The sequence below is a fragment of the Berghia stephanieae genome, chromosome 10, assembly GCF_034508935.2.
Source record: "Berghia stephanieae isolate SIO BIC M18660-M18661 chromosome 10, UCSD_Bste_1.3, whole genome shotgun sequence".
Taxonomy (NCBI): Eukaryota; Metazoa; Mollusca; class Gastropoda; order Nudibranchia; family Aeolidiidae; genus Berghia; species Berghia stephanieae.
The window spans coordinates 44,434,830-44,449,183 of NC_088369.1; the positions used below are offsets into that span (position 1 = coordinate 44,434,830).

At 39.8% G+C, this 14,354-nt stretch overlaps 1 protein-coding gene across 1 annotated transcript in view; it reads right to left on the reverse strand.

Annotated features, from left to right (window-relative positions):
* LOC144955853 (annexin A4-like) overlaps positions 1–14,354 on the reverse strand; it is a 124,445-nt gene that overhangs the window by 24,587 nt on the left and 85,504 nt on the right. The window contains exon 3 of the mRNA XM_078886062.1: positions 10,958–11,052. Coding sequence (XP_078742188.1) covers positions 10,958–11,052 — 95 coding nt within the window. The remainder of the gene's footprint in view (positions 1–10,957; positions 11,053–14,354) is intronic.

Here is a 14,354-nt window from a genome sequence, read left to right on the forward strand (position 1 = left end):
AACAAAAGAGTGATAATATTATCATTCCTTCGTTAGTATTGATGGAACATCCCACGTATCAATTTATAGATAGAACGAAGTTGACGTCATTCGGGTATTTGTTATTGGTTTTTTTTTTTTGCCATCCGCGTTTATGAGTAATTGGTAACGTCACTTCCCTCGTTATGACGCATGGTAACTTAGTAACTGGCTCTAATCTATCGGGTCAATGGTGGACGCCCTTATGGAATATTTCTCCGACGAGCATAAAAGTGTATCCAGAGGAAAAAAAACCATTATAAATCTGATCATGTTTTGACTTTTACACATTCTGATCACATGACATGTGAAAAGTTCTAGCCAGCATGAGGAATGAAAAGTACCGATTTTCTTTGTTTAGAACCACGGTGGCCGCCGTTGCTGAGCGATGTGACACCAGACTATTGAATCCAAATTGACGTTGGCAATTTCTCAAACTCTAAACACTTTTCACAAAGGTGGGTCATTCTGAGAACACTTGCAATGTGACCAATGACCTCGAGCACATAGAAATGTAATATAGATAGTATGCGCTTGGCTAAAAAGTTCACAACATTGCCATCCGGAAGTATAACGGATCAACACACACACAACTATGTGTAACCTTAAACGTTTATAGTCTGGTTAATACAATTTAGTGAGAATTACTCATAAACGCGGGTGGCAAAAAAACCAATAACAAATACTTGAGTGACGTCATCTTCGTTCTATCTATATTACCGTTCCAGTGTTGCTAAGTTACCATGCGGCATAAGGAAGGAAGTGACGTTACGACTATTGAATCCAATTTGCTCACTTGGACAACATGGGTGATTCCTGTTGACACCAGGTATCTTGTTTGATGAATTATCTTTTTTCCTTCGTGGAATGCCTAGGCGACGATATCTGATGAAGTCGTGGCGGAAGGGCATACTTTATCCTTCCTGCTTCCACTAGCAGCACGTCTCAATCACACAGATGGACGGACGGACACGAACAGAAACCCTTTGGGGAATCAACCAGGCCGTGACATTTGCACGTAAAAATGAAATGTCAACTGATTCGTATCTCCCAATGGGGTTGTTGGTTTTGTCGACCGTATGTCATTATTGTACTGTTGGTTTATTCATAATATTATTATTATTATGATTAGATATAGATAGTATGCGCTTGGCTAAGAAGTTTACAACATTGCCATCCGGAAGTATAATGCATGGACAAACACACAAAACTATGTGTAATCTTGAACGTTTATAGTCTGGATAAGACAGTTAAGTGAGAATTACTCATAAACGCGGATGTAAAAAACAAAAACAAAACGATAACAATGGCCCGAGTGACGTCAACTTCGATCTATCAATAGATAGTATGCGCTTGGCTAAGAAGCTCACAACATTGCCATCAGGAAGTATAACGGATCAACACACAAAACTATGTGTAACCCTAAACATTAATGTCCGATTAACACAGTTCAGTGAGAATTACTCATAAACGCGGATGGCAAAAATAAATAACTCAGGTGTAAAATGAGTACCTGGCCGTTAACAGCGTTGTCTCTGTCCGAAAAAAAATTGTAATATCGCCTAACAGGCGTCATGTCCCGTCCTACATGTTAAATATTGCTGTTTTGCCAGTTACCCCTTGTAAAGCGCTTTGAGCACATTTAGTGGATATTGCGCTATACAAATGCTCTAGTGTTTGTTTTGTATTTCTCTAGCTTTGATAGCTCTGTGCCAACACGACGCTTGTTGGATGGAATGCTGGAGGTCACGATGCGCAACAACACTTGACGACATGTATAATACGAATAATACTTGATGAAGTACCCTTGTTATGTAAAACGTACACATACACCATTCGTTGTGGTGGAACTTGACGCCTGGCAGACGCTCTTAGGTGGAACGCATAGGGTGATGAATTGCGGGGGGGGGGGAGAGAGAGAGAGAGAGAGAGACAGAGAGAGAGAGAGAGAGAGAGAGAGAGAGAAAGAGAGAGATAGATATTTAGATAGAGAGAGATAGACAGATAGAGAGATAGATAGATAAATAGATATAGAGAGAGATAGAGATAGATAGATAGATAGAGAGATAGATAGATAGATAGATAGAGAGATATATAGATAGACAGAGATAGAGAGAGAGAGAGGGAGAGAGAGAGAGGGAGAGAGAGAGAGGGAGAGAGAGAGAGGCAGAGAGAGAGGAAGAGAGAGAGAAAGAGAGAGAGAGCGAGAGAAAGAGAGAGAGAGAGAGAGAGAGAGAAAGAGAGAGAGAAAGAGAGAGAGAGAGAAAGAGAGATAGAGAGAGAGAGAGAGAGAGAGACAGAGAGAGAGAGAGAGTTAAAGTGCTATCAGGGGGACTCGTGGGCCTTCTAGTTTTCACACCACATCCACGGCGAGTAGGCATGTGTATAGAGGGCTATGAGTCAGGCAAGTTGAAAAGGAGGCTACTACAATAATTATCATTCAGAAAATAAAAAAATAAATAAATAAATAAAAAAATTCCAAAAACTATGAATATTAAGGCGGGTCCGGATAGCTCAGTAGGTAGAGCACTCGCCTCACACGAGGAAAAAAACCCAAACCAAATGATATTGGCCCATGATTCAATCGAGATGTAAAAAATATTTCTGACCACCTTCCCAACCTCTGTCCACCGAGTGGTGATGTGACCAAAGCTTCATCGAAGTACGAGTTGTGTCATTGTTGCCGTCTACTGTTTTCGTACTATCTACTTCGAGAAGTCCCAGGCTTGAGAGTGGTCATTTTAATTGATCGCATATCGATATTTGAAGGACGTTTTTCTTGCCAAGATTATAAAATACGTGTTTTTTTTTCAGAGTTACTGAACTTGGCCCTTCACTCCGACTGGAGCATTGCATAGCCATCGTTAACTTATACTTATAGATAGTTCGAAGTTGACGTACTCATGTCATTGTTACTTTTTTTTTTGCCATCTGCGTTTATGAGCAATTCTCACTAAACTGTATTAACCAGACTATAAACGTTCAGGTTATACATAGTTTTGTGTGTTGGTCCGTTATACTTCCGGATTTCAATGTTATGAACTTCTTAGCCAAGTGCATACTATCTATATATAGAGAGTATGCACTTGGCTAAGAAGCTCACACCATTGCCATGTTGGTCCGTTGTACTTCCGGATGGCAATGTTTGGAGCTTCTCAGCTAATTTATAGATATAATTTCCCCATTATTGATATCATTATTATTGTCTCTGATCATTAATATCAGCAGTTTTATAATGATTTCGAGTCAACACGAGTGCAGCTTACGTAGCACACACCACAGGCAGCCAGTGAGTGGCAGTCACCTCATGGAAATACTCCCTGTGAAATGAATTATTCATTTATTTTTAAAAAATAAATTGGCAATCTTCATTGAGAGGCACGGATGGGGGTGGGGGTGAGTGTGTGTGTGTGTGTGTGTGTGTGTGGGGGGGGGTCGATGGAAGGGTTGTGTTAGAAGTCTGATGCCTACTTGTAGATAGAACGAAATTGACGTCATTCAGGTCTTTGTCATTGTTTTTTTTTTACCGTCCATCTTTTATGAGTAATTCTCACTAAATTGTATTGATAGAATGAAGATGACGTCACTCAGGTCTTTGGTTTTATTATTTATTATCCATTTTTATGCGTAATTCTCACTAAATTGTAAAGATAGCATGAAAATGACGTCACTCAGGTCTTTGTTATTGTTTATAAACGACCAAGATTACACATAGTTTTGTGTGTTGGTCCGTTACATTTCCGGATGGCAATGTTGTGAGTTTCAATGCTAAGCACACAGCATCTATACAAAACCAGCTATTACAGTCGCCATCGTTATCTTATAGATAGTATGCGCTTGGCTAAGAAGCTCATAACATTGCCATCCGGAAGTATAACGAACCAACAAACAAAATTATGTGTAATCTTAAACGTTTATAGTCCGGTTAATACAGTTCAGTGAGCATTACTCATAAATGCGGATGGCAAAAAACAATAACAAAGACCTGAGTGACGTAATCTTCGAACTATCTATAGCCTGACACTGAAACCCAGAAAGACTGGCATTTTGACGTCATTATTTGGTTTTTGCACCGCCTAGTGAGTTGTCGTTAGTAGAGCTCATGGAAACAAGTTATTTCATTGGTTGAACTATTGAATACAACTCACGACTTGTTTTCTTTTGTGGCAAAAGACTGGAATTTTGACGTCATTTTTTGGTCAGTGTCAGCGTGGCCTTCGTAAAGTTATGGCCTGATACTGACCAGAAAATGACGTCAAAATGCCAGTTTTTTGCCACAAAAGAAAACAAATCGTGAGTTATATTCAATAGTTCAACCAATGAAATAACTTGTTTCCATGAGCTCTACTAACGACAACTCACTAAGCGGTGCAAAAACCAAATAATGACGTCAAACTGCCAGTCCTTTTGGATTTCAGTATCAGGCTATAACATAAAGATGGCTAAGGTATCAGGCTATAGATAGAATGCGCTTGTCCAAGGAGTTCACAACATTGCCATCCGGAAGTATAACGGACCAACACACAAACTCTGTGTAATCATGAACTTTTATAGTCTGGTTAATACAGTTTAGTGAGAACAACTCACAAACGCGGATGGCAAAAACAATAACAAAGGCTGGAGTGACGTCATCTGCATACTATCTATAGATAGTTCGAAGATGACGTCACTCAGGTCTTTGTTATTGTTTTATGCCATCCGCGTTTTTGAGTAATGCTCAGTGAACTGTATTAACCCGACTCTAAATGATCATGGATACACACAGTTTTGTGTGTTGGTCCGTTATACTTCCGGATGGCAATGTTATGAGCTTCTTTGCCAAGCGCATACTATCTTAAGTTAAACTGACACCATCTCCAACAAACTAAATTCATTCCAAAACAAATGCCTAAGAAGGATCCTGAGGATATTCTAGCCAAAAGTAATTTCAATCAAAGACCCGGCTAAACGTACACAAATTGGATTCCGTAGTCTGATGTCACGCCGCCCGGCAACGGCGGCCATCTTGGTTCTAAACAAAGAAAATCATTACTTTATATTTTTCATGCTGGCTAGAACATTTAATATGTCTTGTGATCAGAATCTGTAAAAGTCAAAACATGATCAAATTTATGGGGTTTTTTTCACTCTGAATACGCTTTTATGCTCGCCGGGGAAATATTTCATACGGGCGTCCGCCATTGTTCCGATAGTTTAGAGCCAGTGTTACTAAGTTACCATGCGTCATTAGGAAGGAAGTGACGTTACGACTGTTGAAGAGTATTGAACCAGTATCTGAAGCTGTACAGAGTAGAAGGTGGAAATGGACTGGACACGTGTTTTGTAGAGAGCTTGTTTGCGTTCTAAAGAAATCATTTTTTTCTGCTGGGTCAACCTGCTATTTTGGGAAAATACTGAAAATTATCGGTAAAGAGAGAGTTAATCAGACTATAAACGTATAAGGTTACACATAGTTTTGTGTGTTGGTACGTTATAATGTTTTTAAACTAAGGCTATAGATAGTGTGCGCTTGGCAAAGAAGCTCATAACATTGCCATCCGGAAGTATAACGGACCACAACACACAAAACTGGGTGTATCCAAGAACGTTTATAGTCGGGTTAATACAGTTGAGTGAGCATTACTCATAAACGCGGATGGCAAACACACAAAACAGTGTACAACCATGAAAGTTTATAGACAGGTTAATACATTATAGTGAGAACTACTCATAAAAGCAGATGGCAAAAAAAAAAAACAATAACAAAGACCTGAGTGACGTCATCTTCGAACTATCTATAGCATCAGTAGGTTATTTAATCGTTCGTTAAAAGTTACACATGGTTTTGTATGTTAGTTACGATTGTTTGGCCGGCAGAACTGGTGAGTTTTTCATACAACCGCATAGCCACCATCCATAAGTCAAAATACGATTATTCATGATTCGTCAAATCACCTGTCGCGCATCAATCCCGTGAGCACTCAGGCTTTCAATGTGCTCATGAATATTGATGAGATCATACCGATGGAAATAGCCAAAAGGCCAGAAACACGACACGGCCAATACAAATATTTAATTACGTTTTTTACATAAAATTACATCTTTAAACATTAGCAACATTTTCAACTCGCTCGCTCGCATTATAATCGGGTGATACCGTAGCCATCGTTAAGTTATAGATAGAATGCGCTTGGCTGAGAAGCTCATAACATTGCCATCCGGAAGTATAACGGACCAACACACAAAACTGTGGTATCCATGAACGTTTATAGTCTGGTTAATACAGTTCAGTGAGCATTAGTCATATACGCGGATGGCAAAAAACAATAACAAAGACATAGTGACGTCATCTTCGAACCATCTATAGATAGTATGCAGATGACGTCACTCAGGCCTTTGTTATTGTTTTTGCCATCCGCGTTTGTGAGTTGTTCTCACTAAACTTTATTAACCAGACTATAAAAGTTCATGGTTACACAGAGTTTGTGTGTTGGTCCGTTATACTTCCGGATGGCAATGTTGTGAACTCCTTGGCCAAGCGCATTCTATCTATAGAATACAGTTTAGTGAGAACAACTCACAAACGCTGATGGCAAAAACAATAACAAAGGCCTGAGTGACGTCATCTGCATACTATCTATAGCCTGACACTGAAATCCAAAAGGACTGACAGTTTGACGTCATTATTTGGTTTTTGCACCGCCTAGTGAGTTGTCGTTAGTAGAGCTCATGGAAACAAGTTATTTCATTGGTTGAACTATTGAATACAACTCACGATTTTTTGTCTTTTGTGGCAAAAGACTGGCATTTTGGCGTCCTTTTTTGGTCAGTGTCAGGCCATAACTTTACGAAGGCCTCTGTGATACACGTGTAAAGAACGAGTAAGAACGGACTCTAGAGACAGTTTAACACACATACTCACAACATCAGCAGCCAGCCAGATTAATAGTCTGATTGATATTATTTAGTGAGAACTAATCACGAACAGGTTGTCTAAAAATAGTAACAAAAGGCTCGGTGACGTCAATTTCGTTATTCTATTGATTCGTTGGGTTTCGGCAAAAAAAAAAATTAAAAAATAAGAGAAATAACAAACTCAGAACATCCGCCAGACGGAAATGATGCTGTGCATTTATAAAAAAAACTCACATTTCGCCCGCCGGATATAACGCACCAACACACAAAATCATGTGTAACCATAAACGTTTATCGTCCGATCATTATAATTTAGTGAGAACTATAAAAATGGCTGGCTAAAAACAATAACAAAGAGCTGATTGACTCTGGTTACACAGAGTTTTGTGTGTTGGCCCGTTATACTTCCGGATGGCAATGTTATGACCTTCATAGCCAAGTGCATACTATGTATAGAAGGAATGGTGTTGACGTCTCTCAGCTCTTTGTTATTGTTTTTAGAAGCCACTTTTACGATTAGTTCTCACCAAACTGTATCAATCCCGAGTTTTGTGTGTTGGTACGTTATATCAGGATGGCGGATTTTGTGAGTAATTTAACTAAGCGCACAGCATCAACAAGTTGTATGTGTGTTTGCATATGTGTGTAAAGTGAGTGCGTTTGTGTGTGTGTGTGTGTGAGACAGAGAGAGATAAGCGTGTGTATTTGTGTGTATGTGTGTTTGGCGTGTTTGTATATAATACGTTGTGTGTGTATACGTGTGTATGTTTGGGTGTTATGTGTGTGTATATCAGTAGTGTGTGAATCCATTAATCCATAAGCGAAGTAGGCGATTCATCCGTCCATATAATAATATGGCTTGATTGGTTTCAATCAATGTTGCCAGGTTGGTGGATTCTCGTAAACGCGGATTGCAAAAAACAATAACAAAGACCAGAGTGACGTCAACTTCATTCTATCTATACCCTTTAAAAAAGTAAAAGAAAAGCAATCAAGTCTATTTGTTTCTTCGTCCCCCCCCCCCTCCTCCTAAAATGACAATCAGGAACACCTTCTGTGACCAATGAAATCAATGGAATAACTTGTTTCCATGAGCTCTACTAACGACAACTCACCAGACGCGACACAAACCTAAAAAATGACGGCAAACTGCCAGTCCTTGAGGGTTCTTGTGTCAGGCCGTAGCCATCGTTATGTTATAGCCTGACACTGAAATCCATAAGGACTGGCAGTTTGACGTCATTATTTGGTTTTTGCACCGCCTAGTGAGTTGTCGTGAGTAGAGCTCATGGAAACAAGTTATTTCATTGGTTGAACTATTAAATACAAGTCACGATTTGTTTTACTTTGTGGCAAAAGACTGGGATTTTGACGTCATTTTTTAGGTCACTGTCAGGCTATAAGTTTACGAAGGCCACGGTCAGGCTATATATGTTACGATGGCTACGGTCAGGCTATATATGTTACGAAGGCCAAGGTCAGGCTATATATGTTACGATGGCTACGGTCAGGCTATATATGTTACGATGGCTACGGTCAGGCTATATATGTTACGATGGCTACGGTCAGGCTATATATGTTACGATGGCTACGGTCAGGCTATATATGTTACGATGGCTACGGTCAGGCTATATATGTTACGAAGGCCACGGTCAGGCTATATATGTTACGATGGCTACGGTCAGGCTATATATGTTACGAAGGCCACGGTCAGGCTATATATGTTACGAGGGCTACGGTCAGGCTATATATGTTACGATGGCTACGGTCAGGCTATATATGTTACGATGGCTATGGTCAGGCTATATATGTTACGATGGCTACGGTCAGGCTATATATGTTACGAAGGCCACGGTCAGGCTATATATGTTACGATGGCTACGGTCAGGCTATATATGTTACGATGGCTATGGTCAGGCTATATATGTTACGATGGCTACGGTCAGGCTATATATGTTACGAAGGCCACGGTCAGGCTATATATGTTACGATGGCTACGGTCAGGCTATATATGTTACGATGGCTACGGTCAGGCTATATATGTTACGAAGGCCACGGTCAGGCTATATATGTTACAATGGCTACGGTCAGGCTATATATGTTACGAAGGCCACGGTCAGGCTATATATGTTACGATGGCTACGGTCAGGCTATATATGTTACGAAGGCCACGGTCAGGCTATATATGTTACGATGGCTACGGTCAGGCTATATATGTTACGATGGCTACGGTCAGGCTATATATGTTACGATGGCTACGGTCAGGCTATATATGTTACGATGGCTACGGTCAGGCTATATATGTTACGATGGCTACGGTCCAAATCCCGCTCAAACAAAATCGAAACTCCGAATCTTCCTGCCTTTAAAAAGGAAACAGTTGTAAATCGGCGAGTAGTGTTTCTGAGACAATACACTATTGTTGATTATAAGTGATTTAAATCAAATGGCGGATTTTTTTTTGGCGGATTTTGGGCAAATATCGCAGGTGAAATTGGATAAAGTTGTAGGATTTCTGGCATAAAGTTGGCGAGATTTTTTTAAAGGCACCTGGCAACACTGTTTTCAATGTATGGTTGTGTTATATTTGTATGTGAATTGTGTGTGAATATTCGTTTATTACAAGTAGGCTACTCACCCGTCCATATATGGTCTTGAGTGTCTTTTCAGTGTATGGGTGTGTTATACATGTGTGTAACTCGCGTTTCAATATTCGTTAATTTCATTACATAAAAAAACCCCAAAACTAGAGCTTTTATATAGCTCAATATCCACTAAATGTGCTGAAAGCGCTATACAAAGAGTCCCTGACACGTAACAAGTAGGACGTGACATGACGCTTGTTATTACAATTTTTTTCGGACACAGACAACGCTATTAAGGGCCAGGTACTCATTTTACACCTGAGTACGGTGAGAGAATGTGAGTAAAGACTCTTTTCCAAGGACTCAACTATGCGCCGAGCGATGCTCGAACCCAGGACCTTCCGATCCAAAAGCAAGTGTCATAACACAAGACCACATAGCCGCACATATAAATAGTATGCAGATGACGTCACTCAGGCCTTTGTTATTGTTTTTGCCATCCGCGTTTGTGAGTTGTTCTCACTAAACTGTATTAACCAGACTATAAAAGTTCATGGTTACACAGAGTTTTGTGTGTTGGTCCGTTATACTTCCGGATGGCAATGTTGTGAACTCCTTGGCCAGGCGCATTCTATCTATAGGCTACTCACCCATCCATAGAGATGCTGTGCGCTTGGCTAAGGAACTCACAACATTGCCATCCGGAAATATAACGGACTAACACACAAAACTATGTGTAACCATCCATGTTTATGAGTGATTCTCACTGAACTTTATTAACCAGACTATAAACGTTCAAGGTTACACATAGTTTTGTGTGTTGGTCCATTATATTTCAGGATGGCAATGTTGTGAGTTTCTTAGCCAAGCACACATCTATAGATAGTATGCGCTTGGTTAAGAAGCTCACAAAATCGCCATCCGGAAGTAGGTCTAGTGACAGTTCTCTTTATTCTTAAATTTTGTCCGTGCCCAACGTCTTCATCCGGAAGACGGCAGAGGACGGCAGTTGCCGGTCGTCGGAGTCAGTCTCCGGTGTGGGTTAGCCCTTAGTCGTGAGTGAATATTCGTTTAACCCTCTCCTTACCAGCCATTAAATAAAATCCCCAATAACTTCACACCCACCCAACACACAAACAGACATTTCTTACTCAAGCAGAAAAGCAACAAGCACATTCTATACATAATATTATTCGACAATACGAACTCTATTACAGAATGTCCAGCTTTTATAGCTATAGCAAAAAGAAATGAAATCTGGATGAGAAAAGTGACAGTTACATCGTAACAACTGTGACGATTTTCCAATAGGTGGGAAGGAGAGGGTTAATTTCATTCCAAGCAGGATACTCATTCGTCCATATATGGTCTTGAGTGTCTTTTCAATGTATGGGTGTGTTATATGTGTGTGTAAGTATGTGTGAACATTCGTTTAATTTCATTACAAGTAGGCTACTCACCCGTCCATACATGGTCTTGAATGTCTTTTCAATCTCAACTCTCTGGGAGATGCAGTGATTAGCCATGATGTTGATGATAGCGTCTTCATCCGTACCTGAAAAACACACCAAATAAATACTCTTCAACAGTCGTAACGTCACTTCCTTCCTAATGACGCATGGTAACTTAGTAACACTGGCTCTAAACTATCGGAACAATGGCGGACGCCCGTATGAAATATTTCTCCGGCGAGAATAAAAGAGTATCCAGAGGAAAAAAAAACATAAATGTTATCATGTTTTGACTTACACATTCTGGTCACAAGACATATGAAAAGTTCTAGCCAGCTTGAAGAATAAAAAGGAATGATTTTCTTTGTTTAGAAGCAAGATGGCCGCCGTTGCCGGGCGGCGTGACATCAGACAACTGAATCCAATTCAAGAGGTGCATAATAGGATTCACCAGTCGTGACGTCACTTCCCTCGTAATGATGCATGGTAACATAGTGACTGGTTCTAAACTATCGGATCAATGGCGGACGCTCTTTGAAATATTTCTCCGACGAGTATTAAGTAAATTCAGAGGAAAAAGACATTATAAATCTGATCATGCTTTGACTTTTATAGATATTTCGAAGATGACGTCACTCAGGTCTATATTATTGTCTTTTGCCATCCGCGTTTATGAGTAATGCTCACTGAGCTGTATTAACCTGACTATAAACGTTCATGGATACACACAGTTTTTGTGTGTTGGTCCGTTATACTTCCGGATGGCAATGTTATGAGCTTCTTGGCCAAGCGCATACTATCTATACATTCTAGTCTTATGACATGTGAAAAAGTTTGAGCCAGCATGAAGAATAAAAAGTACCGATTTTCTTTGTTTAGAACCAAGCTGCTGATTGCTGGGCGGATGTGACGTCAGACTATTGAATCCTATTAAAATGACATAATGGGCATGATCTATAGATAGAACGAATATGACGTCACTCAAGCCTTTGTTATTGTATTTTGCCATCCGCGTTTGTGAGTGATTCTCACTAAACTGTATTAACCAAACTATAAGCGTTTAAGGTTATACAGAATTTTGTGTGTTAACTCATTATACTTCCGGATGGCAATGTTATAAGTTTCTTAGCCAAGCGCATTCTATCTATATTACATTTCTATGTGCTCGAGGTCATTGGTCACATTGCAAAGTGTGCTCAAAATGACCCACATAGTGAAAAGTGTTCACAGTTTGAGAAATTTATATCCAACGTAACAATAGGATTCAATAGTCGTAACGTCACTTCCTTCCTAATGACGCATGGTAACTTAGTAACACTGGCTCTAAACTATCGGAACAATGGCGGACGCCCGTATGAAATATTTCTCCGGCGAGCATAAAAACGTTTCCAGAGGAGAAAAAAAACACATAAATTTGATCATGTTTTGACTTTTACACATTCTGATCAAAAGGCATATAAGAAGGGAATGAAAAGTTCTAGCCAGCATGAAGAATAAAAAGTAATAATTTTCTTTGTTTAGAACCAAGATGGCCGCCGTTGTCGGGCTGCGTGACATCAGACTACTGAATCCAATTGGTCAATTTGCTCAGCATGACTCATGGGTATGTTTACAACTTTCATAGACAATCAATGCAGCGTGTTTAGATGCATTGAGAAATGTCCAATCGTTGTACAGCAACAAATCATGTGATCGATGACTAGGTTGGACGGTTGGTTTTTGCACAGCCGAGTGAGTTCGTGGCCTTCGTTAAGTTATATGGCCTGATACTGACCAAAAAATGACGTCAAAATGCCAGTCTTTTGCCACAAAAGAAAACAAATCGTGAGTTGTATTCAATAGTTCAACCAATGAAATAACTTGTTTCCATGAGCTCTACTAACGATAACTCACTAGGCGGTGCAAAAAACAAATAATGACGTCGAACTGCCAGTCCTTTTGGATTTCAGTATCAGGCTATAGATAGTATGCAGATGACGTCACGCAGGCCTTTGTTATTGTTTTTGCCATCCGCGTTTGTGAGTTGTTCTCACTAAACTGTATCAACCTGACTATAAACGTTCATGGTTACACAGAGTTTGTGTGTTGGTCCGTTATACTTCCGGATGGCAATGTTGTGAACTCCTTGGCCAAGCGCATTCTATCTATAACATAACGATGGCTACGGTGAGTTGTCGTTAGTAGAGCTCATGGAAACAAGTTCTTTCATTGGTTGAACTATTGAATACAACTCACGATTTGTTTTCTTTTGTGGCAAAAGACTGGCATTTTGACGTCATTTTTTTGGTCAGTGTCAACTTTACGAAAGCCACGGAACTACTCATAAAATGGCTGGCTGGCTAAAACAACAACAAAGAGCTGAGTGACGTTAATTTCGATCTATCAATAATCGACCCCCCCCCCCCTCCTCTGACTGTTAAATTCCGGGTGATTCATCAAAATGTGAACACAACATGGTTACCATACAGCGGTACTTTCATTCGTTTATAATAATAAAAAAAAACAACTCTCTGAACAAGAGCTCATAAGATAACGTTCACATTTGATTGAATCACATTGTATTGGGATTGTAATTTAATTTAGGCCATGTAATGCCATGTCGTACTCATGAAAAACAAGTGATAACTGAAAACACACACACACACACACACACACACACACACAACATAACAATGTGTTATCAATCGCAGTTTGATCAAAGCGGTGTTTTCATCAAACACTCCTAAAAATAAACCAATATGGTCATGTTTTGTGTATGTGTGTGTATATGTGTGTGTATATGTATGTGTGTGTGTATGTGTTTTTATGTGTGAATATGATTATGGGTGTGAATGTGTCTCAGTGTTCTTAAAAAAATTCTAGCAGGTGTAAAACATTTCCAAGCGGTTTATTAAAATCGAAATGCGGCAAAGCTTAAAATATTTCAAATTTAACATTCGGATTGGTAATGTTGATACGAGTGCGGCTATGTGGTCTTGTGGTATAACACTCGCTTTCGGATCGGAAGGTCCTGGGTTCGAGCCTCGCTCGGCGCATAGTTGGAGTTCTTGGAGAAGGCTCTTTACTCACAGTCTCTCACCGTACTCAGGTGTAAAATGAGTACCTGGCCGTTAACAGCTTTGTCTCTGTCCCAAAATTTTGTAATATTGCCTGACAGGCGTCATATCGTCTCGTCCTACATGTGATGTGTAGCTGTTGGCCAGGTTCCCCTTTGAGCACGTTTAGTGGATATTGCGCTATATGAAAGCTCACGTTTTTTTTAAAGCTCAAGAATGGATAAAATGGTCATAATGACTTCCATTATTTGAAGCTAAAACAAAAGCAGAAATGAAACAAACTGGATATTTATCTTATTTATCCTAAAGTACGAACAAGGACTAAAATGATAATTCTGTACAAACCGGAA